We start from the raw sequence: 25,562 nt of genomic DNA on the forward strand, positions 1-25,562 counted from the left end.
TTCTGAAAGTGACAGGAAAAGAAATCAGTGACCTCCACATTTTATGCAGGCCTCTTAGAGTAATTACACATTCAGGGAAAAAAACTTCAAGAAATTTCAGTGTACACATTTGATTCAGATATTTGTTAGAGTGGAGCTACATCACAGGACTTTATGTAGACTCACTGTGTGTGGAAGAGGGAGAGATATTTGGTAGAGAAAGAGAGAGAGACAAAGAGAGAGTAGGATCCCAGAAGAGGAGTGAGATAAGAGTCAGAAAACAGATGTTTCTCAGTGGGTTCTTTTAGAATATAAACTTATCTCATATTATGATCTGTGATCCTAATTCCCTGGCTCTAGATTCTTAAGTCTGGCTTTGCAGCCAATCTTATGTAGGGCCCTGCAAAAGCACCCAATAATAACTTAAGCCTATACTGTCACAGGAAATGGCTTGACATTGTTGTTTAATGGCTTCCCCCTACCCCCCTCAAAAAAAAAAACAAAAAAAAACAAAAAAAAAAAACAAAAAACTGATGGCTCTCCATTGGCCTACAGGCTCTGTGAAACAGGGACTAAGTTCTAACAATGAAGTATTACACACCAAAGCACAATGTTATACCTTGGCTAGAAAAATGACACTGATTCCAGATCTGCATTTTTCCAAACTCTCAGACAAGGAGAATATTCCCCTAATAACCTCCATTTATTTAGATCTGTTCCTCATAACTGTATCTACTCCCCCAAACCATATGCCAACAATGCCCCAATCCTCGTATGGTCTTCTCAGTTCTTTCCTGAGCTACAGGTCTGATATTCCAACTGCCCTCAAGTTATCTCAGACTGACTTAAGCAACTGAAATGTAACATTTCCAGAACTAAGTTTTCTTTTTGTCCTCCTGTCCCCATTCCATTTTTCTTCTTCCAGAGAAAGGCTTATTTATTTAAAGTGGTTTAAAGGGAGCCTTTGCAGCCAGACACATCCATGTTCAAGTCCTAGGGAGACACTGACTAGTCATGACTTTGGACCCCTGAGTTTAGATTTCCATAACAGTAAGGTGGTGATGATGCTGCTTAGTCTGTAGGGTTGCCATGATGACTAAATCAAATAAAGGATTAAATGCCTTAGCTCAGTGACAGGTATATGATTTCAGACTGCCATTAAAAAGTCCTTTTTATTATTCTCTGTACCAGTTAATTCAGTATCTCTACTATTTAATACCCTAGGCTGGAAAACTGAAAGCCGTGCTCCACTTCTGAAGCTCTTCCCACTCCCTCTTAAACCACAGGTCCCAAGAGTTGCCAGTTCTTCTTGTAAGATTCTCAAGGCCGGATTCCTCCTCTCCACCCCATCACCTTCATTCAGGCCCTCATTTTTGTCTAAACCACCGAAACCACTTGCTAGCTTGGTTCCTTGCTCCAGGTCTATTCTTCAGCCCATGTACCATGGGGACACTGAAGTCCTTTTTCACATCATTCCTCTGCCTAAAAACCTGCCACAGGTAAAACCCACATCCACACCTGCTAGGACTGGGGTGGCAGCTGTCACTTAATATGCTAAATAACAGAGCCACGATCTTCACTCTATATTCATTTAATCATCACAATTATGCCAATAAAGTTAAATAAAAGTATATTTGTTGTATAGATTTTTCTAAAAAGGTTAACCATTAGCCACAAATAGAAGTCAAATAACTTGTCCATGGTCTAAATCTGTCAGACTAGAATTGACTCAAGTCTGTTTACCTTGTCAGTATGAAGGATTTATCTCTTAGGCAGAGAATAAACTGGTGTCAATGTACAGGATGAAAATCTCATAGAAGTCAAAACCAATCCAACCATCTCTTAGAAAGGTCAAACAGAGCCAGGATTTCTTTTAGGGCTGAAAAGAATGTTGCTTCTTTGGCCAGCACAAGAAGTAGTTGATACCTATCTTGGATCATATTAGATGGACAATTTTTCTTTCTTGCCGGTTTGGTGGTGCATGCCTGTAATCCCAATGACTCACAAGGCTCAGGCAGATGGATCAGAAGTTCAAAGGCAGCCTCAGCAACTTAGTGAGGCCCTAAGCAACTTAGCAGGAACCTGTCTCAAAAAATAAAAAGGACTGGGGATGTGACTCAGTGGTTAAGCGTCCCTGGTTTAATCCACAGTACCAAAAAAAAATTTTTTTTTAAATATCTAAACACACTTGATGCAATGCAATTTTACACTGTGAGTGTGGTATGGAAGCTGAGGCCAACTGAGGGAACGGCAGGTTGATTTCTCTCCTCTTATGCGCAGTGTAAGAATGCTGCATAGACATTTCCTGCATTGTTTAAATTTTCTCTCTTCATTTTTGCTAACTACACACAGCTTAGTTTGTGTACAATAGCAATGGGTGTCTATGGTCAATAGGGTAGTACAGTGCACCCTAAGTACTTATAAATCACCTGCCATCTCCTATGTAGTTAAGACAATAAAGAAGTCACTTATCTTTGCATTTTTGGCACCCAGAAGTGCACTTTGCAAATAGAAGACAGCTAATTTATAAAATTGATACTCTCCTCCTTTTGTCTTATAGTTCAGCTCTTTCAAGGGTCATCGCAAATTTCAAATTAGTTAAGTATAAATTAAGAAGATTATTGGGCAGGTCCTAGTTTGGTCCTGCAAAATGAATAAACTTATTTTTTCAACTAGACTTCTGTCTGACTTTCATGTTGTACACTGTGGTTTGGTCTTCATCTAGCAACTTGACTTTGGGGGGTCCATTCAGTTCCGAACATCTTTCAGAGTAAGGAGCCTGACTGCCCTGCAGGTTCCTTTGCGTCAGAGCAGAGCACAGCTGCTCTGAAAGCTACCTCATTTTCTGCTCTACTGTGGTCAGTAACAGGAAACTGAACCTTTCAAATTTTGGCCTTTGATTTTATACTGTCCTTAAAAAGCTTTCAGCAACATTGGGGTTTCAAAATGTTGGAATAGAGAGCATTTAGAGTTCAATTCAAAAACAGAGATGCTGGAGGTGAGAAGCTACAGCTTTTGGACACTGTTCATCTGCTTTGTGCCCCAGAAATAATGCCTGGGTGCTGTACCTTGTGTACCCAAGAATCTTTGTTCCTGATTTCCAGAGTCCTTTGGAAGCACAGGCACCAACTTCCTATCCAGTTCCTGAGCAGAGGTCTTACACAGTGGTCAAGTGGAGTCTACAATTAATCTTGCATCACCAAATCTGATGGCAAGCATATCCCTACACCCACTAAATTACAGGATGACACGAAGTCACAAAGATCTGGGATCAAATGCTGCCACTATAAGCTCCCTAGCCCCTTTCACCTCAATTTCCTCCTGGGGACAGTATCATTCGGCCTATATCAGTGTTCTAATCTGCTTTCTATCTGATTAAAACAGATAACACGGGTCAAGAACTTAGCATAGAGCCCATTAGATTCAAAAAGCTTAATAACCAGCAGTAGTTGCTGTTATTCTCCCAATTTCACTTCCTGCTGAACACTAAGTGAAAGCTAAGATCCTTCAGAGGGCATACATAAGCAACATACCATGAGCCACTGCCACCTACTATCTCTGTCCAGGAAAACATCATGTTTGGTGACTCCTTGGGATTCTGCTCATTGTTGACTCTCACCAGTTTTACAGTCCCCTCTGGATGCCAACCACAGGAGGCAACTTCCCTTAGTTCTCCCTACCTTCCCTTCCTCTTCAGCCTGAGCAACTGGGGTTTCAGCATATTCCTGAACCAACCCTGCCACGTTGTGATGGCAGGAGAAATGGTCACAAGCACTGTTACAGGGGCAAAAAGTCAAAACCCAAATGTTTCATTTCCCTGCTCTGAAGGAATACTTCACAAAACCAGCTAATTACTGTGACACAGAAGTAATTTTTAAAGTCAAATAATGACAGGATTGGAAGTCAGTGGGTCAAACAGGACATTCTGGGAGCCGGCAGGACTGCTGTTACACAGCCCAGTTAGAATGTTCTCTCATCCATCCTTCTCTTTGCTAGTGCCAGCCCATCCTCTAAGACTCACCTCAGCACTTACTCTCCAGGGAGCCTTTGCAGATCAGCTCCATGCTCACCCTCCTGTCCCCTCCTCAGGCCATTCCATCTATTCAGAGCACCTTGGACCTTCCTCACCCAAGAATCTTCACTGTATCCCTGTTTACCCCAGTGACCCCAAAGATGTAAACTTGAGAACAGGGACAGTATCCCTTGCATGTGTGCATCCCAGGTGTCTAGTGAATAAGAGACGCTTGATAAGTGACTGCTGGGTGGAACAGTGCCTGCTGAGACACCACAGCCTCCTAGATCTCTAATCTGCCTTATCACCTTGGATGTGGTTTGGACTGACATCTAAAATGAAGTGACCCAGTTCAGTTCACAAAAGCCAAAATTACACGGTCAGGGTAACGGTTCTAAAACTACGTGACATTCTCTTGCTAGAAGTCAAAAGTTCTTTAACTAGTCTCAGTGAAATGAACAGCCCCAACCTCTCATTAAAGAAGTGCATTAAAGGAGTAATAACATTTTCCTAGGGGGCCCCCTCTAACTTTCAGAAGGCAGCATGTTGACATACTATCTCCTCTTGATTCAGAGATTTAGTGGTGAGAAACCTTATCAACTAGAATATTTATAACCTCTTGAGCACCTCTGTGTACAGACCCCAAAATGCAAAATGCTTGTAGGTGATGTTATAAATACTTTAAAGGTTTACTTTCAGAATGTCTCACTGGGTCACAGCAAAGAAGCTATCAAATACAGAGGAAAATAACAACACATTCCTTTTTATTGGCATCAGCTCTTCATGAAATGTGCTACCTTGGGTATGCATGCAGATACATATTTCAGCAATAAATGGAGCAAGGAAGTGTGTTTTAAGTATCTGGGGAAACAACTGCTATGGGATTATGAAGTCAAACTCTTAAATATCACCCCAAATTTAATCCTATTCATGCTGACTAACACTGTACTGAGTTTTGTAGTTATCAAGAAGATTAATTTAAAAACCACCCTGCTTACTGGGAAGCAATGTTGACACGAGTCTCAAATTGGTGACAACAAACCACATACCACGGAGTATTTGAATGAATCAGAAATTCTGGGTGGGGCCTAATCTTAGGGGAAAAAAACAACAAAAAACAAAATGAAAAGAAATTCACAGATGAATTGAATGTGCAATCACCATAACACAAAAGTCCCCCTTCATTGGCTAACAGATGCAGCACCACGATTAGAAGCTTGGGCTGTGAGTCCCAGGAGCCAAGAGATCAGCCAGAACATCTGAGTTCAAACACTAGTTCTCACACTCGCTGGCCCGGACTTTGAGCGAGTTTCATAACTTTGTCTCTGTTTCCTCATCTGTGAAATGGGGACATGACAGTACACACCTCCGAGGGCTGTGGTCGGGACGAATGAGTAATTTATCTGACGTGCTTGCAACACTGCCTGGCATGCAGTCAGCACTATTTCTGCAACTATTTGACTTCAAAGTCTATGCTGTTCTTCCACATAAGGGTTAATGTTACACAGCATACATATCAAGAAATGTGTGTTAATTAAGCTATTCCACCCTGCGTCTCATTCCAGAAAGAAAAGATGGGATGGAGGAGGTCGTAACAAATTTGGCCAACACGGGAAATTATTTCCACTATTTAGAACTACCAGAAATTGGAATGACTTGCCTGTCCCCAAAATGAATACTTAGTGGAGACTTTCATAGGACTGCTTGCCCTCAAAATGAATACCTGGTAGAGACTTTCATAGGGTTGCCTATCCCCAAAATGAGTACTTGGGGGAGACTTTCATAGAGCATATTAAAGAACAACCTTCACAGGGGAGGGAAGGACCGGTCAGATAAGCTCCAGGGGATTCTCTTTACACTGGAGAAGAATGCTGGCTTCAAGAGCCACCTTTTGGCCAGGCATTTTTGTAGGCATGCCCACTTACCTTAACTGGAAAGCATGAAAGCAGAAACACAGGCAGCTAAAAATGGGCTTGCGTCTGACTGAATGTGTGAGGGGGTGTTAACTGATTCACCGCTTTTAGGATATCTGGTAGTAAAATGGCCCAGCAAAGTCATCATACAGTTTAATGGATTATGAATAACTTAATGTTTGTAAATGAGAAAGAAAATATGTCCTGAATTTCTATATATACTCTATTTTCTATGCAAAATAAGGAAATCAGTATAAGTAACATTCTTTTTATTCTAATTTCTTAATAGGAAAAAAAAAAAAAAACCACCCTCTGATCCATGTTTGTTCCACATAAATAGAGCTTGACCGTTTTCTTTTTTTCCCCCTCCAGTACTGGGGATTGAACTTGGTGCTCTAACACTAAGCCACATCCCAGCCTTTCATTTTTAAATTTTGAGACAGGGCCTTCCTAAATTGTCCTTGAACTTGCCATCCTCCTGCCTCAGCCTCCTGAGTCACTGGATTACAGGTGTGTGCCACTACAGTTGGCTTGATTTTTTTTTTTTTTACAGGAATAAACTGCCTTGAGTTTGCTTCTCTGTAAGAAAATGTTCAAAGCTGCTGTAAAAATTACCATGAGGTGGGGGAGCCCAACTAGAGCAAAATTCATCTGTTTGCATCCTTATTCGAGAACGCTCTCTCACTCACACATGGCTTCGTATTTGTTTCTCTCATGACACTTCCTTCCATTTCCAGCGTGTGACAGAAGAAAGGAAAGTCTTTCATTAAACATGCCATGCCCCACAGGGAGTTGAACACAGGTGACCTAAGGTGTGAGCTCTGCATATAGCAAGCACTAAATTTCATTTGTAAAATGGAGATGAAAACAGTACCTAGTTCAGAGGGTAAGGGAAAGAATTAAATGAGAACCTGTGCAAGGTTATTAGGAAAATGCCCAGCACACAGTAAATGCCCAATAAATACTATTTTTTTTAATTAATAGAAACTGGGAGATGCTATTACTCAGCTGTAGGATCTAAACTACAGTCCATCAATAAACATTATTTAGTTCTTCGATGTTCTGAAGGCATAGGGAGCAGAATTATTCAGTAGTTTAGAACCTTCGGCGTGGCAGCCATTATTATGCAGTCATGATATACTTACATTTCATCCAAAATAATATTTTAGTTAACAGAATGCTCAAAAGAGAACTGACTAAAGTCTAACAAACAAATCCGGCTCTATAAATACATAAAGTTGCTGTTTCTGGGGGAGATAAGATTCAAACCCTACCTATAAACCTAGTCATTCCTTTCAACCATTCTCCACTGAGTCACAGAAATCCATATTAAAAGTCAGGGAACAAACAAGGCAGAATGTGTATGGTGACCTGTTATGAATGGATGAATCATCCACTCTTGGTTCTTCTCTTTTCCTCTTTTGTCCCCCTCAGGTCCTCCCCACAGTTGTGCCTGAAGGCAGGAGGGCACTGCCCAATAGGAGAACTCCGATTTGCACCTGGCTCTCTGCGTGGGTCAGAAAGCATGAGCAGTCTGCTAAGGTCTCTTTTCTGGAGGAGGTTTCTGAGGGATCTTGAGACTCTACCTGAAGAACGCATCCTCTGAATTCTGCTCAAGTTTTTCTTTTCTCATCAAATTGCCTTTGCGGATGCTCTTTTTATCTTATTTTACTTATTTGTTTCTTTTGCAGTATTTGGGACTGAACCCAGTGGCACTCTACTACTGAGCTACATCCCAGTCCTTTTTATTTTATTCTGAGACCAGGTCTCACTAAATTGCTGAGGCTGGTCTTGAATTTGTGATACTCCTGCCTCAGCCTCCCAAGTCACTAGGCTAACAGGTGTGCACTACTGCATCCAGCTGTGGATGCTCTTTTTACCTATCTGCATTGATGAAATCAAGAGGCTGAAACTCTTTACACCTTCCAAGTCCCATATCAATTTTCTTTCTTTGACAAAAACACAAAGATTACCAGACTAGAAGTTCCAAAAGATAAAGACATGGAAGGTACACCTAATAAGAGACAGCCTAGAAATACAAGCTAAGGGCTAAAAGTGGCAGTGCAGTTACTGGAAACAAGGGGTATCAAGGCAACCAAAAGTCAAAGAAATGTTCTTTCCCTTCTTCTGCAGCCAAGATCTAATGTCATCACAGCAACACAACATTCAAGAAAGCCCAACCTATTTTAAGTAGTTTCAGGTGACAGATTATTGGCCCACAATGAAACACAGACTGACAGAACACAGGAGAAAAAGTTCACGATGCTGTGAACCACTTCTAATCTTGACTGATAAAACCAGAAGAGACACGCATCTCCATTTTCAAGGGCTTACCGGGTGACATCACACTGCGGATTTAATCAAAGTGCTGTCTGGATTACCCAGTAATATAATATAATAGCACATGAGCAGCTCAGATAAAGCCCCGGAATGCTGTGAATGAATTCACTACAAAACTCACCTCCTAGGAGAGTGAGTAATGTCAACTCCAAGTCATTTCATCTTGTGGGTTTTTTTTTCCCCCAGATATAACCCTAACCCCATAAATGGCATTTGTCTTGTACAAAACTATGGTTTTGTTTGAGAAAGTCAATTGGGTAATTTAAGACAGTACAAGATTGAAACTTTTGCCCTAGGTTAGTAAAATAAGTATTACAATATTAACCCATCAGGGAAATGCAAATCAAAACAACAAGATAGCACTTCACACCCACTAAGATGGCTACAATCAAAAAGACAGATAATAACAAGTGTTGACGAGGACGTGGAGCAATTGGAACCCTCACACACTGCTGGTGGGAATGTAAAATGGTGCAGTCGCTTTGGAAAACAGTCTGGCAGTTCCTAAAAAGGATAAACATAGAGTTACCATATGACCCAGCAATTACACTCCTAAATATCACAAGAAATGAAATGAAAGCACATGTCTATTTGTACATGTTCACAGCAACATTATTCATAATAGCTGAAAGATGGAAACAAGCCAAATGACCATTAGCTGATGAGGAGATAAATAAAATGTGGTACATCTTGTTATTGTATTAAAAAAGAATGAAGTACTGATACATGCTACAATGTGGACAAACTTCAAAAACGTTACACTAAGTTAAAAGAAGCCAGACACAAAAGACCACATGCATATTTATACAAAAAGTTCCAAACAGCAAATCCATAGAGACAGAAAGTAGATTAGTGCTTGCCTAGGTCTGGAGGAGCTTGGGAGAAAATGGGAAGTAAATACTTAGAGATATAGGTTTCTTTTTGAAAATGTTCTAAAATTGATAGTGGTCATGACTGCACAGCTCTGTGAATATACAAAAACCCAAAGCATCATACACTTTAAAGGAGTGAGTTGTGTGATATGTGAATATATCACAATAAAGCTGTTGTAATAAAGAATCTTAGCACATCAGAGAGTAGGAGAGACGTTGTCCAGTGGGGGTCCTTGGGCCATCATCTTTCTCCACATTCAGAGTTCAACCCACTGACGAAAGGTTCCAGCCCTAAAAGATGGCCTTCGTGCTCAGGGCCTCATTCAAGCTGCAGGTGCTCCTGTCCCCTCTCATAATGCCTGTGCTTCCCTCCTGTTGTGTTCCTTTTGACAATTAGCATGAAACTTTGCACAGAGTAGATGCTCAACAATCTTCTAATGAAGTGAATTCAAATAAACTTCAAAATTAACCCACAGGAGTCAGTCACCCTACGCTGGATATGAGGAGAGCTGGTCTGGACCTCACAGCAATCTGATCTGAGGGATTAGAGTGCGATAAAATCCTTCACATCCAGTCAGTTCTGGTTATAACAATGTGATTCAAACTGTTCAACTGCCCAGTTTGAATCTCCCTGGATAAACTTCTTGGGCAGGGGTTACTTCTAAATGGACTAAAAGACCAGATCCCGGAGAGTGTGAGGTGGGGCTGCATTTTATTTCCCTAGTACTTAATGCCAGGAAATCCTCACGTGGGTCTTTTGTGGTGAGGATTTGTTTAGTTAATTCCTACGCATGGTTTTGTGTTTGCAGAGATGACCTCTGAAGCTGGTCTCCTGGCTGTGCATTTGAGCTGTATACTTACTAGCTGTTTAACCTTCGGCGAGTAGTTGACAGCTCTATACCTCAGTTTTACCATTTGTAAAATAAGAATAATAACTTTGTGGATTTTTGCAAGGGTATAAAGTGCTTGGTATGATGCACAGGATATAGTAAGTGCTCAATAATGTACGCTATTATTGGAGTAGAAATTAAATTTACAGATTCCCCAAACAGAGCTGCAGCATAGCTACTGCCATTATAGGAGCATATGATGTCAGACGTATACCAGGCCTGTGGGACAGGTTAAAGTAAAATCAGGGAATTATATTCTTCTAAATTCTTGATTGGGACACTGCTATAGTTTGGATTTTTTTTTTTTGCACCAGGGAATGAATCCAGTGGCATTTAAGCACTGAGCCACATTCCCAGTCCTTCTTTTATTTTTTATATTGAGACAGGGTCCTGCTAATTCCTCACGGCCTCCCTAAGTTGCTTACGTTGGTCTTGAACTTGTGATCCTCCTGACTCAGCCTCCCAAGCCACTGGGATTATAGGCATGCTCCACTGCATCTGGCTTATGGTCTGGATCTTAAGTGTTCCCCAAAGGTTCATGTGGCAAAGGCTTGCTTCCTGGGGCACTGCAAGTGGGAGGTGGCGGAGCCTTTGGGAGGCAGGGCCTAGTGGCAGGTCTTTGGGTTACTGGAGACATGCCCTTGAAGGGGACCTTTCTCTTCCTTCTTGTCTGTGAGGAGAGTGGTTTTGCTATGCCACACACTGTCACCATGAAGTGCTGCCTTGCTACAGGCCCATAAGCAACAGGGCCAACCAATTGTAGGTTGGAATCTCCCAAACCGTGGGCCAAAATAAACCTTTTCTCTCAGAAGGTGATTACCTCAGGTACTTGTTATAGCAACAGAGAGATTACACGGAAGTGCTGTTCCAGACTGAAGGGGATGTTGGGCAGCCGTGCGGGGCAGTGTTTTGAACTCATTTTTCATGTTGTAGAACACTAGAGGGGATATGACAGGCTTGAAGTGTACCTCACCATCCTTTTGAAGGTAAGGCAATTAGTACTAATTACTGATTAGTACTTTTCAGAATCTATCTGATCTTAATTTTCTTCTGGATGTTCCAGCTCTGAGAGAAGCAGGGAATGAGCGATGTTTTGTGAAAGTCAACGATACTACTTGTGGTAGAGGCTTTGCAGTGACATCTCCTAAATTTCAACAACTTTTTATTTTTTTGACAGATAACTTGTTTGAATCAATCTCAAATTTTAAGGATATAAAAGACTTTTCACAGTATTTTCCTTTTCATATAAATCTACATTCTGCTAGTATAGCAGACACCAAGAATACTCTCTAATATCCTTTTCCTCCTGGGTTCCCAGCTATCATGTGTCTGGTCTTCCTTAGAGGTGGGGGTCATCTTGTGATTCAATCTTGGTCAATGAAAGGTGGGTGGAGTGATGTGTATCCCCTGGTCTAGGCCTGGCCCAACCTCACTCACGCCACACGGACCAGTTCAAATAGAGGGGCCTGGGAGGACGGAGCCAAAAGATGGAAGGAGCCTGGGTCCCTGAACAACCTATGGAACAGACTCTTCCTCCACCCCCATCTATGGTGAACTTTACAAAAGGGAAAATCTACAGTTATAAGTCACTGGAGTTTGGACTTGTTTATGTAGAAGCTCTGTTAGTTACTCTAATTAATTAATACAGCTTGGTACACAACTCTGCTAACTACTGCTGAGGAGATATGGCTTGCTTCCAGAACAGTTCTCTGTTAGATACTGGCAACAAGTACCTTAACATAACTCTAGAAAACCACATTTCCTAGATCCTTCTCCTCTATTTCTTTTACCATCACTAAGATCACTGGAGGCAATCTTTCTATCATATTGACAGCATCCTGCTGCCTGAATCTCCTTTACTGACTATTTTTCGCTCTATCATTTATAATCTTAACCCAAAACTCCTTGCAGAGCTGACTGAATCAGAACGGTTCTACAATTACATCAAGCTCTGGGCTAGAGGTATACTGATTTAAAACTGAAAGATAAAAATGAAAAGATATCATCCAACATTAATTACATGTATTTATAATTTTATATGGTCTTCTATAACAGTCTTTTAGTAGCCCATGTTCTAATGTACGCCACAGCTTTTGTGTGTGTTAAGATTATGAATAAAATAAACTAAAAGTGGAATAATTCATGATTACTGTCTCTAGCCTCACAGGACAAATAAGCAAAGTTAGCACAGCTATCTTGAGTTTTGACACCATCAATTACCTCCTCAAAGTTCTCTTCTAGTTTGGTGACCTCTCCGTTGCCTGTCTCTCCCAACCCTGTTGAGTTTTTGCAGTACTGGGCACTGAACCCAGGTCTCACACATGGCAGGCAAGTGTTCTGCTCCTGAGCTGCACCCTTGGCTCCTGGACTCTACCTTTTTTACTTTCTTAGTACTTACACCACGATAGCTTTTTATTTGCTTATTTGTTTACTGTTTGCTTGCATTACCAGATTTTAACTCTCATAAAGGCAGAGCTTATATCTGCTTCTGATTATCCAATAAATATTCATTAATCCCTGTGGCCAGGTGCTGTTGCAGGTTCTATGGAACTAAGTGCAAATTTTTAAGATATGGTACTTGGCCTCAAGCCTGGTAGAGGACAGTGGTCTGTGTCTACTCTCTTCTGCCTAAGTGCTACTGCACTGTGCTTTCACTCTGTGCTTCCTTGATCTGGGCGGTGGGAGGGGTGGTCTGTTTAGCTCATGAGGGTCCATCCTGAGAACTGCCTCTTTGGCTTTCAGATGGATGCCAAGGTAACTGCATTCTGTTGTGTGGCTCTGGCTCCTTGACACACTTGCCTGGACCACAGTGGATTTCTGATCTGTGCCACACTAACCAACTTCTCTCTTCTGAGAGGCTGGAATTAGAACTGAGAGATTCTAATTCAGTCTGGGTTCTTTAGTTGAACCGAAAGAGGACACATAACCTATAACCTAGAGAGCTATGAGGAAGTCGTTTCTGCCAGATGGCTGGAGAAGCAGCTGAGAAAGCCAGGCCAGCAAGAGAGCAAGAGAAGAAGTCATGAAAAGACATACAGATGAGATTTTATGATCCGAGGAAGACTAAAAGAGCCCCATTTCTGATTCTGAGTCTAGTTCCTTTCCTCATGAAACAACTCTATTTATCACCTGTTTAACCTTTTTTTGATTTTTATGTTTTGCTAAAGCCACCTTGTGTTTGTGTTCTTTGCTTTCAATTGTGTTTTAACTAAGACATTCTAATTAATATGACTATTAATAGGTTCTATTAATGTCATGAAAATGTCTGTTGGATTTAAATATTAGGAATTCTAATGATGCTTCTCAGGAGCTTGCCTCAAAGTTTCCCAATTTCCTCACTGATGATTTTACAATGCAGACTCATTTCCACTCCAGGATAGACTATGAAAATCACCAGCTTTTGTAGCTAGCTAATATTCAAGACAGAAAATAATTCTTCTTATAAACATCAGCGGTGTATTTGTACTCATAAACAAAAAGGCTTTGATAATAAAACCTTTGATTTTAACCCAGTAATTAATTAGCTATTCTGATTAAGAACTGTTAACCATAGATATTCAGAATTTGAACTCACCTAAGATATATGGCTGTAAGGTCCTGCTCAAGAAAGGAAACCTAAGCTTTATATTCAGGGGGCAGTGGGCTGGCAGGAAATAGCTTTAGAGATGTCAACAACAGCACAGCCTTAGCACCTGCTACTTTTAAAGCGTATTCCTCCATTATTCATCAGAGTTAGTAAGCAGAGAGCTACACCAGGCACTGTGAATGTAAGAGGAGTACAATTTGGTTGGTCTCTGCTCTGAACAAGCTCCCAGTTAACTGGGGAAGTTGGACAAAGACACAAAGCCATAATGCCTTCCTATGAGTGCTATGCAGGGGACAGCAGCATGGATGAGAGGCTTCTTACCCATCCTGGACTGGGCTCTGAGCTGAATCTAAGCAGGAGTAGACAGACTGAAAACAAAGGGCAGAGATGGGATGCAGGGAGGGTATACATGCCAACACCATAGACCCCAACAGTTGCATGGACAAGACAATTTAGATAACTGCCTGTATTCTCCTCCATAGCTCCCAATGTTTTTCATGTATTCTAATAACTCTAGAGAGCAAGTCTGATGAACTGGCAAGTCTTAGGTACCGCTGGAGGCCCCGGAAGCACAAAGATGAATGAAGGCTCAAGAGTAGTACTTGGTCTAAAGAAACATCCTGCTTAGTGGGGCCAGCAGATGCACAGGGTCTGGAGACTGTGAAGGACACACATGTAAAGAGGCGACAGAGTCTGAGCAAGTCTTTAGGAAGAGTAAGAGCACATACCAACAACAGCAAAAGCGAGGGAAACATGTCAACACACAGAAAGGAAAAGAACCATGGTACAGAGAGAAAATGTGAGGACTATCCAAGAGGCCAAATGACTGCAATGGGATTACTTCGAGTGAGAGAGTACTAGTCTAATTATGACCCCAGGTTTTCTACTTGAGTAAATTTCAGAAGAAAATAGGCCGTGTTGTTGCTGAAGTGCTTCTAAGACACCCCAGTGGGCAGGGGAGGGGAGGAATACAGGCAGGATGATGGCAAGGACTTCTGCTCGGCAGCAAGGAGGCACGTGTGGGAGCTGACGCACGAAGATGATGGAAACCACACAAGGAAAGGTAGCATGAGGAGGGCAAGGGCTGGAGAGAGACTCTTGAAACACTGCATTTTAAGTGTGGGCAGGAAGGAGCTCATGAGAGAGACGGAGAAGGGAGTAATGAGCTTCTGGAAGCACGAAGTAGTCAAAAATCTCAAATGACAGAGACTTAGAGACAGACTGGAAAACTGGGCAGTCTGCTGGGCATGGAGATTTTTCCAGAGAGGCTTCACAGGAGTAGTGAAAGGGATCAGAATGCCATGGCTGAGGAGTGAATGGAAGTGAGAAAGTTGTCCCTGGGGAGTGAGGTCACTCTTTCAAGAAGGGGAAGGAAAGCTGGGCATGGTGGCACACACCTGCAGTACCAATCACTCAGTAGGCTGAGGCAGGAGGATTGTAAGTTCAAGATAATAGTAATAATAATAATAATAAAAGCCAGGATGAAGGTTAGTGGTAGACTACTTGCCTAGCAAGCCTTAAGTCCTGGGTTCTAACCTCAGAGCTGCAAGGAAAAGAAAAGGAAAAAAAGGAGAAGAAGGGGAAGGGAGAGAAGAAGCACCATGAAGACAGAGGACAATCTCTCCCGTGTCTCTCAAAGGGAGAGATTTGAGCAGGTTTGTAGGCTATGAGGAAAGCCCGCAGACTAGTGATACGATGAGAAGACATAACTAAAGAACAAAGTTCTGAAAGAGAAAGATGTCCTAGTTAGGCCATCCAGCTCAACAAACGCAGCTAGCCAGGACAGCTGTCAAGTAATGTATGTCCCCAGGTCAGACATCTCTGAAAGCCACAGACACAGGCCCAAGGCAGTGACAAGGGGCTTGCCTTGACACTGTAGATAGATGATTTTTGTCTTATTGATCTGAAGGACTCCTAGGTGTTCAGTAAAACTCTGCAGAAAGAGGCACAACAGAGAATCTAGAGGAAGTTCACCCACTGTCAGTTTCTAGTCAAGTTCCAGGATAAATAATAAAATGCAGACCCTTAATCCAGGTGATTAGTCACCACAAAAACATGGTTTTCTTAGGACGCAAAGGAATCAGAGCTGTGTCTGAATCCTGCTTTGCTGGAAATCAACTAGGGGCTTGGTGCAACTTCTCTGCTCTAGGCCTGTTTTTTTAATCTACAAATGGAGGGAAGCGACACTGTAGCAAGGCTCAATGAGGCTTACACAAGTTCAAAGACATGAAAGTACCCTGTAAAATAAAATGATTGATGTGAAGATATAGTATGTAATGCACATATAAAGGCATTATTTGAAGTCTCTGAAAACTGGGTAAATCTTGAAGATTAAATCTCCTCACTCAAATAACCTTTGTTGTTATTCCTGTAAAGACTACCAATATGAAGGAAAGAAAGTATTAATGACCTTCAGCTTTCATTGATGACTAATTCTTTTGATTTGCTGGTAGTCTTGTGACCCTGAGAAAAGGCTAGAAGGTTTGGTGTTGAGAATGGAGTGCAAATTAGATCTCCCCGCACTGCACTGGAGAGTGGGAAACATGCACCTGTGCTGCTGCTGGCACTGTCCTTGGGGATGGAGGTGGCAACAGTCAATGGAGAGTGTAGGAAAAAGACTCCAAGGAACAGCCTAATGGTTAAGGACTCAAGTCTTAGTCAAGACAAACTTGAGTGCAAATCCTGGCTCAGTCACTTAGCCATGCATGTAACCTTGCACAAGTCAATTGCACTGGGCTTCAATTAGCTCACCCATAAACTGGATAATGTGCACCGTCAATGCTGTCATGATTAAATACAACAATGCATGCCCATCCGTGTGTGTGTGTGTGTGTGTGTGTTTTGTGTACATAGAGAATTCCTGGCACACTAAGTGCTCCTTTAATAGTAGCCATTATAGGTCTTACACACCCTTGTACTGTTTTCACACATAACTCTCATTAGTTGATACTTACTATTCTCCTCTTCTGTGGATCTTCAGGGTACAAAAATCAACCTCCTCACAGAGTGGGCATTCAAGAAGTATTTGAAGGAAGGAGGAAGCAGGTAATAGACGTTGTGTGGTTTGAATTATCTCCCACAAAGCTCATATGTTAGAAACAATCCTTAATATAAGTGTTGAGAGTGGGAGCTTTTAGACGTTCTTAGATCACGAGGGCTCTGCGCTTATGAATGGATTAATGTCATCATCAAGGGAGTGGCTTGTTACAAAAATGAGCTCAGCCCCCTCTTGCTCTCTTGCCTTTCTGCCTTTAACCACGGAATGTTGCTACGCGAAGGCCCTCGCCAGGCTGGCACACTGACACTGGACTTCCCAGCCTCCAGAACCATGAGAAATACTTTTCTTTATAAATTACCCAGTCTGTGGCATTCTGTTACAGCAACAGAAAAACAGGAGACAAATGCTGAGATCCGCTAACTCAGGTGCTATGAAATTCAAGACCAAAAAAAAAAAAAAAAAAGGAACAAGCCTAAGCTGCAATGTGATAAGGATTTGTTGTAAAAGCCCTTCTTTGCCAGTGTAGTTTCTTTTCACTTCTCTATGCTCTGCTATACTCTTTTCTCTCCACCTGGCAAGTGGAAATGTACCAGTTGTAGTTCAAGTTTGCTATCAAAGACTGCTTAAGGTAAACATCTGTAACTTTCCACAGTAAGCTGTGTCATTTTAGACTTAGGTTATTTAAGTGATAAGCTCCCTCAGCTCTGGTTCAATTGATACTCTGTAGTACAGCACAAAAGTACATCACAACTGACTCAAATTCCAACTATATTTAGAATCCTTTTCACACTACATCATTCACACAGATGTGAGGCCAGCTGTTGCTATTCTTTCCTAGAATCTCACTAAGATGCAGATTTCAGTCAGATTTTTAAAAATAAAGAACACAGGTGTTACCTCTGAGTCAATTAGCACATTAGCTATAAAAAGAATTTGTACAAATTAGGCTCTTTCTACAAGCTCTAGGAAGGGAAATGGGTTTTCACTGTTTTGATCAATCATTTTCATTTGATTGTATTATTTTTTTCGCAAAACATAAGTAAAGTTCTCCCTAGACTGTGTGACTATACTTTTCGCTGTTGTTAGTTATTCTAATATTTTCACAAAATAAAGGGATCCCAACTCTTAATGATCATGGTGCAGAGTCTGTAAATGCTTTCACATCCACTCTTTCAGTTTCTTCCAAGAGATTTAAAGATACTGAAACAAATTTGAATGATATGTCTTCAAAAACTGAAGTTGAAGAAACGGGTGAAATTTCTAAATATAACTGAAGCAAGTATCTCAGGTGGGAAAGTTGAACAGTCTTGAGTAAGAACAGAATTGTTCCAGTTGTTTCCCCATTTCCGAAACAAGCACGAAGGGACAGGTTGGTCTCACCCATGCGGCTCTACAGACTCATTCTCTGAAGTGATTACAGCCTGGCTGGGCATCGGTGGGTCACCCTAACTCAGCCTCAGTTTGGAACTTCTAAAGCAAGTCTGGTCAAGGAATTGTGAGAGTTGACAACATATTTTTTCTTTTTTTTTTTTTTTTTTTTTGTACTGGGAATCAAACCCAGGGATGCCTTACCACTGAACCACATCCCCAGTCCTTTGTATTTTTTATTTTGTCAAACTAAAATAAAGTTAAATAAAGGGTCTCACTGAGTTGTTGAGGGTCTGTCTAAATGGTTGGGGCTGGCCTTGAACTTGGAATCCTCCTGTTTCAGCTTCCCAAATTGCTGAGATTACAGGTGTGCACCACCATGCCCAGATGGGGGTATTTTTAAATACAGTGGGAATGCCCAAAATTATTTTTACTCTCAATTTTTATCTTAGTCATTCTAAAACCAATAATAGTTCAATTTGTAACATGGATCAGGGTACCTGAGTTGAAACTGAGAGGTAAAACAGACTTTGGGTCCCTCTATGGTCTACATATTGACTGTGCTCTGTCATGAGGGCAGTTCCCCCTCCCAACCCCCAAGCGGTGCTTTGCATTTGTGCTACCTTTATGTGTCTAATGCATAGTTACATTTAATCTCCATGTTTTCCTAATCTTATTATTCACAGAGGGTAATATGTGGTTTCTAGTTGGTCGCAGTTCCTGAGAGGCAGAACAGACGAGTGCCTGAACCCGAGCATCGTGATTCTTGGTTTAAAGCCACAGCAGCAGGAGTTAACAACTGCAATGCATTTGCCATGAGCCAGGCGTCGTCCTAAGAACCTTAGATAGGTTATTTTATTTAATCATCACAACTCTAAATGTAGATATTATTACAGATTAAGCACACCTAATTCATAAACCTGAAATCTGAAACTTTTAGAATGTCAACATGACACAAGTGGAAAATTCCATACCATGAAACTTCGTTTCATGTACAAAATTATTAGAAGTATTGTGTAAAATTATCTTCAAACCATGTATATAAAAAGTATATGAAAGAAACATACATGAATTCTGTGTTAAGCCTGGGGTTCCATCTCCAAGCTCTTACTATGTATATGTAAAAATTAAAAGATCTGAAAAAAAAAATTCAAACATTTCTGGTCCCAACCCTTTTGGAAAATGGATACCCAACCTCCACTTATTCCCACTGTCAGATTTGGAAGGTGAGACCACAGAACAGTTAAATAATATGAAGGTCACACAGTTGTCACAAAACACAATCAAGATTCTAATCTAGGTAGTTTAGCTTTACAACTTCTATAATTTCAACAATTATGCTCCACTGACTCCCTACAATAGCACAGCTGCTTTCATCAAAACTGTTCTCATAGTTTCCATCCAAGGTAAAACTATCTGCAAGAAGGAAGAGTTCAGGTCTGCACAACTGGGCTCTACACTGTGTCACACTGATGTGTGCTACATGCAACACTGTGTGAACACAGGTAGCTAGCACTGGGCCATGGTGTTCTTACATAGTGCCCGAGCACTGATATGCTCAACCGGACTCAGTGGTAATTCCTTGTCTAGAGTACAGACTTTCTGTGGGTTATAGCTATCTTAAAATTAAGATATAAAAGCCCCAAGTCAAAGCACTGACTCAAGTCAAGGAAAATAATAAAGAGGAGGTAATTATGTGACCCACCAATTCATATGTGGCCTACAAATAGGTTTTGTGCAGTTACATGCTGCTTTTAAAATCCCAATCCATAGCCAATATTTAAAAATTAAAATCCCAATTTCCCATTGCTCTTGAAAAATGGCAAGTGTGATAACACTAGACAGGGCATTTGCTCTCTAGTTCAGCAATTTCAACAGGGCTAATTTTATTCACTTTGGTTTCCGGCCTCTGAAGGATTCTGAGTTGTTGACTATGAGCTGGACATAGCAAGGAAGATTTGGGAGTGCAGCAGGCCTTCCAAGACTCTGGAAGCACCCACTCCTACACCCAGCAGCCTGCTCTGCCAGCCTCGCTGCATGATGCATTGATATTTTAGTCACTCAGTGACAGAGCTTTCATCTTTGCTCAACTGATACAATAAACTGAAAACTCCATCTCAAATGGGCTTTGTTTTAGAAATTAGAATGTTTCCAGAATTAAAGCACCACCACGAAAATGACAAATTGGGGCAGTGTTGTTTTCTTGGCTCTGGGCTGCATGGTCCATGCTGTGGTTTTTCAGGGCTCCGCACCATCTGGGCAAATAGCTAACTAGATCTTACCCAAGTGTTTTAAGGAAGAAAGGCTGTCACAGGCAAATGCTTTGAATTCTTTAAAGTCATTTTAATCTGCTTATAATTGTCACAAGGGTGACAGGCAAAAAGAAACTGTATTCATTGACCCATTCTGAGCAGTGGGCAGGGTTTCTTCCTGCTTGCTTTCTGCTGTGGTCTCGGCAGCTGTGTGCCTCTTCAGGAAGACCAGAGGTCTGAGGCAGCGGACAGAAGTCAGATGTGCATTTGAGAAATTATTAAATTAACATGTTTACTCAATACCAAATAGTTACAGATGAACTACATCTAAACTAATGCAATTTCCCTTACTGAACTTTGAATTTTATAATGTAATAAAAATGTTTCCTCTATTAGTCAGCAAATTGCTTTGAATTCTGTGCCTTAAATAAAGAATCTACAGAATTTAAGGGCTTTCTCCTGTCTGGTTCTCAAACAAAAAACTAAAAGCTATGAGTGGTCAAAAGTATTGCTGTAATTACATATTTGGTTTATACTGTAATCATCTGGAGTTCAAACAGTCTTTCTTTTTTTAAATGAGGCTAATAGAATAATTTCTGAAGAGGATTTATTTTGTTTTAATACTATGTATGATGACAGGCAATATGTAGTTTCTCTCACTGTTAAAAAAAAAAAAACTTTTTGTTAGAAAGGCTGCAGTCAACTCAGCTTTATTGCTCCAAATAAGCAGCGTGCACACAGAACAATAAAGCTGTTTAAAGAAAAAACATAATAGGCTTAGCAGATGTTGCAATCACTGAACGTTTTAGGTAAGTGGTTTTAAAAGGATACTTCCATCAGTTCACAAACCCTCAAATTTAGTTGCTGAATTTATAGAGGCTCTCTCTAGGGCGTATTTGGGCCTATTTCTCTCTAGTCAGGAAACAAGACTACAAATGAACCCACTTCCACCCAAGCTGGGGAAGAGGGAGGCGTAACTCTTACTAGCTCCCATCATCCATGTTCTTGCTCCTGTTAACAAGGACAGCCTTCAAAAATCATCCTCACCATTTGTTCACTGACAGTTTTAGTGTGTTAAACAACAGTTACTTTCATGGCAGTGAGCCCTTCAACATTTAGTCAATAACCTCTAGATGAGGACAGAAAGATGCTTTTCTGCCCTTGAGGAACTTATATTTCAAAAGAAAATCCAAAATGACAAACAAAAACATGCTCATTGTTATATGGTTCAAGCTACTTCTCACTGATTTATGGAGAGGGCAGATGAATGACAGTGCTGGGTTTACTAAATCATTCCTCAGCTAATAAAGAAAGAATGAGAACAATGTCACCTTCATAAGGACAAATTATTTAAGGCGATGAAAGACAGGACTTTACCACAAAGGGAAAAAAAAGTGTTACATTTCAAAATTGTCACTTACCGAGCAAACTATCTACCAGAAAGACAGGCAGCTGTGGAGAGCAGCCAATGTTTTACACGTGTATGCGTATTTCTTAATAACAAGGTCGGATGATGCACTAGATGATTTTAATAAACTCTAAGCTATGATTTAAATCTGGCTAGTGATTTGACTCAGGTTCAAAAAAAGAGAAAACTCTGAGCAGTCTTTCCATCTGAGTGCATTCTGCCACTTATAACCAGTAAATGGCTGGATCCTACACTTACCTTGTATCTGATGCAAATTTAAGCAGCCTTGACAGATGTTTATCGACTTGATTCTCATTAGCAATCTTACTAAACACAATGTTTGTATCATAACACACCCGCTACACATTTGTTTGTGAGAGAAGTCTTAGTACGGTTATTATCATTTTTAAATAATAAGTATATTTGACCTAAGGAAGCTATTTTTCTAACAGAGGCATAGAAAATGTTAATGCCCATGTTGCCACAGTCAACCAGTTGCAATATACATGGGGGAAAAACCCTGTCTTGATATATCTCAGGACTCCATCTGGGCTAACTGCCTCAGGCACAGCCACGGCTCAGCTCCCAGGTGCACTGAACCACATCTATCAAAATATTTACCCCTAAAATAGCTTTGTAATAAGAGTGGAATGTCCTTTTTGATGATTTCCTTTGAAAAGTACTCATGTATTTAACTGGCTACTCTAAACTTTTGGAGATGGCAGATCCCATGGATCCACTTATTAAAAAAAAGAAAACTTCATAGTGGTTACAGCTGATATATTATGATGATTATACAAACACACTAGTTTTAATACAGCTTCCATTTTCACACTTGACCATGGTTCTAACCTCTGGAGGGAAAAGTGCCTCAATTCCAGTCCCATCCTGGTTTTCTTTACGTGCTGAATCCACACAGGATGACTGGTAGAGAGAGGACCCTCTAGCAGCAATGCCACAGCTAGTGAAAGCTGGCAAGGTCTACGAACAGTTTTTGAACAGGTAAAAATGAACATCAGCATTGGGGGCTGCAATTTCCACTGTGGAGTGGAATCAAAACAACATCCAAAGAAAGATCCTCCTGGACCAAGGAAAATCATTTCCAAAATCTACCCAACTTTCAACTTTGACACTCCTGGCTGAGGAAATACCTCCAGCATTCTGTCAATATGATTGCTGCATAATCAGTTCCTAAAACAATGGCTCGGCACTTTGAGTCACACAGTGTGAAGGGCAAGTGGAAAGGTCAGTTCCAGCATGCTTCCCCAAGAGCGCCAGCCAGTGTTGCCCAGGCCTTTGCCTCTCGCTGTTCCAGGCCCTGGCAAGGGCTCACGCATTCTGCCCTCAGGGCTTCTGTGCCTCCCCTGACTTTCCATCCTCTGAAAGAACCAGACAGGGAGGCAAGTAAACCTGAGAGGAGGGCCAGATGGAATGATCGATTTCCCAGGAGCCCCTTACTGGTACTACTTGTGAGCCCCCCCCAAAATACACCATATCTCTGCAGGAACGTGGTGCTCATTCCATATAAGCTGTAAGAATTCTCTTAACTCCCCTCTTTTTATAAAACAAATTAACAAGATAAAATATCCATGCCCTTTCCTTTCTACAACAACAAAGACCACCATCATTTAAATACAATCTCTTAAAACCCAATATGTATTTCTTGACCTATGTGCATGTCACTGTGGACCCAATTTCTTTTCAGGATCCCAAGTATGTTTATTTTTTGGAGGCTTCCCCACTGACAGCATATCCAACATTAAAGTTGTATCCATAACCCAATTAAAAGTAATTTTCCGGCCAAAACATTTTTGAAAGCATTTCTGCATTTTTGTTTTTGAAATTACTTGGCTGCTGATTATTTCTCTAATTTATAGTTTGCTATGATTTCTCAGCAATCATTGCTAAATTTAACATTTAAAGAAGATGACAAAATATTTGGTTTTATATTTGTGCAAACACACATTTGATCCTGTACTTTTTTATTTTATGAGCCAAAAATTTCTTTTTCAAGATCTACAACATTTCTGAGATCCTTGAAAAGTAGGCTAGCACTTAGTCATGGTGCCCTAGTGCCTAATGAATATCTCAGCTGGTCTGTGGGAGCTGGGCAACAACTTCAGCAGACAGGGTGGCTGCTCAAGCAATGATTCCTTTTGTGTTAAGTGTGACAGGGACACAGAAATGAAGAGTGCACACCCCCACCCCCAAAGGAATTGGTAACCCTAGTCAGAAAGAAAGGATGCATATGAGGGTAGAAGAGCGTGGAAACTATCAGGAGCACCTTCAGCAACACTGAAGCACTGAGGAAGGAGTTATTACTAGGGTCATCAAACTCACACTGTCATCTGTGTAAATGGAGTGCCCACGGCTGTGCAGCTGTGTGGTCACAGCTGGAGGAGAACATGGGAGGCTTTCCAGAAGAGATGGCACTTGGCAGGTCTGCTCTTCGACTCCTCTGAGTTTTCACTTGCTCATCTGGGATAGGGACACTGCTATGTGGGCGCAGCACAGCTCCTGTGTCATACCAGCCCTTTCCCCCTTCTCCCTCTCTCATTTATTCATGACATGCAGGTTTTGTTTTGGTTGGCAGTGCTGGGGATCAAACAGGACCTCATGCATGCTAGGCAAGCACCCTACCACTGAGCCACAGGCCCTTCCTTCTTTATTCAAATGTTCATGGGGCTTCTATCATGTCAGGTACTCTGTCAGACCCTGTCTGCAATGAGGGGCAATACCCCCACAGGTCTGCCTTTATGAAGTTCATACTGAAATGAGTATATTAGTAATTATTCTACCATCAGTGACAGAGGAAGTGGGCCAATGACAAAAGCAAAGTAAAAGGCACATCCTTAAAACCATCAGTCATTCAGTCCTTCAGGAGTAGGGAAGAGAGGTTTTAGGGGGTGAGAAACACATGGAAAGACCGACAGAAGAGCTGGTCTTCCAGGTTGGAGGGAGATGGGAGCAGACAGGCTTCATCCACCATCTCAGTTCTGCTTCTGGGAAAGGCTTCCTGGGACGCTGCATGAGAAGTGGCTCATGTGTCCCTAGGGAACACAGGGTTGGGGGTGATGTACAAGTGGTAGACTGGGATCTTTGTCTCAATGAAACTCAGTAGCCTGTCTTGGTAAAAAGCCACTTCTGTGTATTTCTGTCTGAGACCTAGAACACCATAACAGGACAAAAGCCCCAGTGGGGCGGCAGACTTCCTGCTGACTGATGGCACAGCAGGAGGCCAGCAGATCAAAGGAACATAGGTGCTGGTGACTGCTCCAACAAATTGGCTAAGCATGGAATTTAGGCTGGGCTGCATCACCAAAACGGAGTTAGTGAACTGGAGAAAGTAAAAGAGGCTGAGTTGGAGGCAGAGTCCTGGGTGGGAAATCCAATTCTTCCAATTATTAGCTTGTTAGGTCACTTAATCCTTTTGAACCTAGTTTCTCATGATAAAAAAATCCAGATCTCAGTATTTATCTCACAGGGCTATAGGAATAAATAATACACACTATATGGTACCTGAGGCACATTCGGTAGCCTAATAAATAATACTTCCTTTCCTCCTTTCCTGAAGGGACGGGAGATCCACACACAGAACACACAACAGGTCGAGTGAAAAGAATATAAACTTTGAGGAGTTACAGGTATGAAGATCCAGTGCAGCTGGGTTGGGCAGCAAAGGAAACGACAAAAGTAGAATTCAGGCAGCCAGCGTGGTGTGGGAGGAGGTGCTGGTTTGCCTGGCTAGGCACTGGACATGGTCTTAGCTGTTGGATACATGGGAGGACACAGGAAGAATGGGGAGTGGGACTCCTGTGGGGAGTTCTCAGACCATCAAGCAGAAGCATTTAACCAAAGGCTGCAATGTATGATGATAAGCACGGCTAAGAATGAGGTAAAGGGACATGTGAGGGAGAGATGATGGGGACGGGGAGAAGTTCACA

The 25,562-nt window shown here is 41.4% G+C and overlaps 1 protein-coding gene across 6 annotated transcripts in view; it reads right to left on the reverse strand.

Moving 5' to 3' along the window:
- The window catches only part of Nsmce2 (NSE2 (MMS21) homolog, SMC5-SMC6 complex SUMO ligase), a 234,385-nt gene that overhangs the window by 47,506 nt on the left and 161,317 nt on the right, over positions 1–25,562 (reverse strand). For 2 of the 6 annotated variants that reach the window (XM_047553516.1, XM_047553538.1), the window contains one exon: positions 7,633–8,748. The exons of the other annotated variants lie outside the window; for them this stretch is intronic. In XM_047553516.1, the coding sequence (XP_047409472.1) occupies positions 8,687–8,748 (62 nt within the window). In that variant the 3' untranslated portion in view covers positions 7,633–8,686. Of the gene's footprint in view, positions 1–7,632; positions 8,749–25,562 lie in introns of those variants that run through there. 6 annotated transcript variants of the gene reach the window in all.

This window comes from Sciurus carolinensis, chromosome 1 (assembly GCF_902686445.1).
Source record: "Sciurus carolinensis chromosome 1, mSciCar1.2, whole genome shotgun sequence".
Classification (NCBI taxonomy): Eukaryota; Metazoa; Chordata; class Mammalia; order Rodentia; family Sciuridae; genus Sciurus; species Sciurus carolinensis.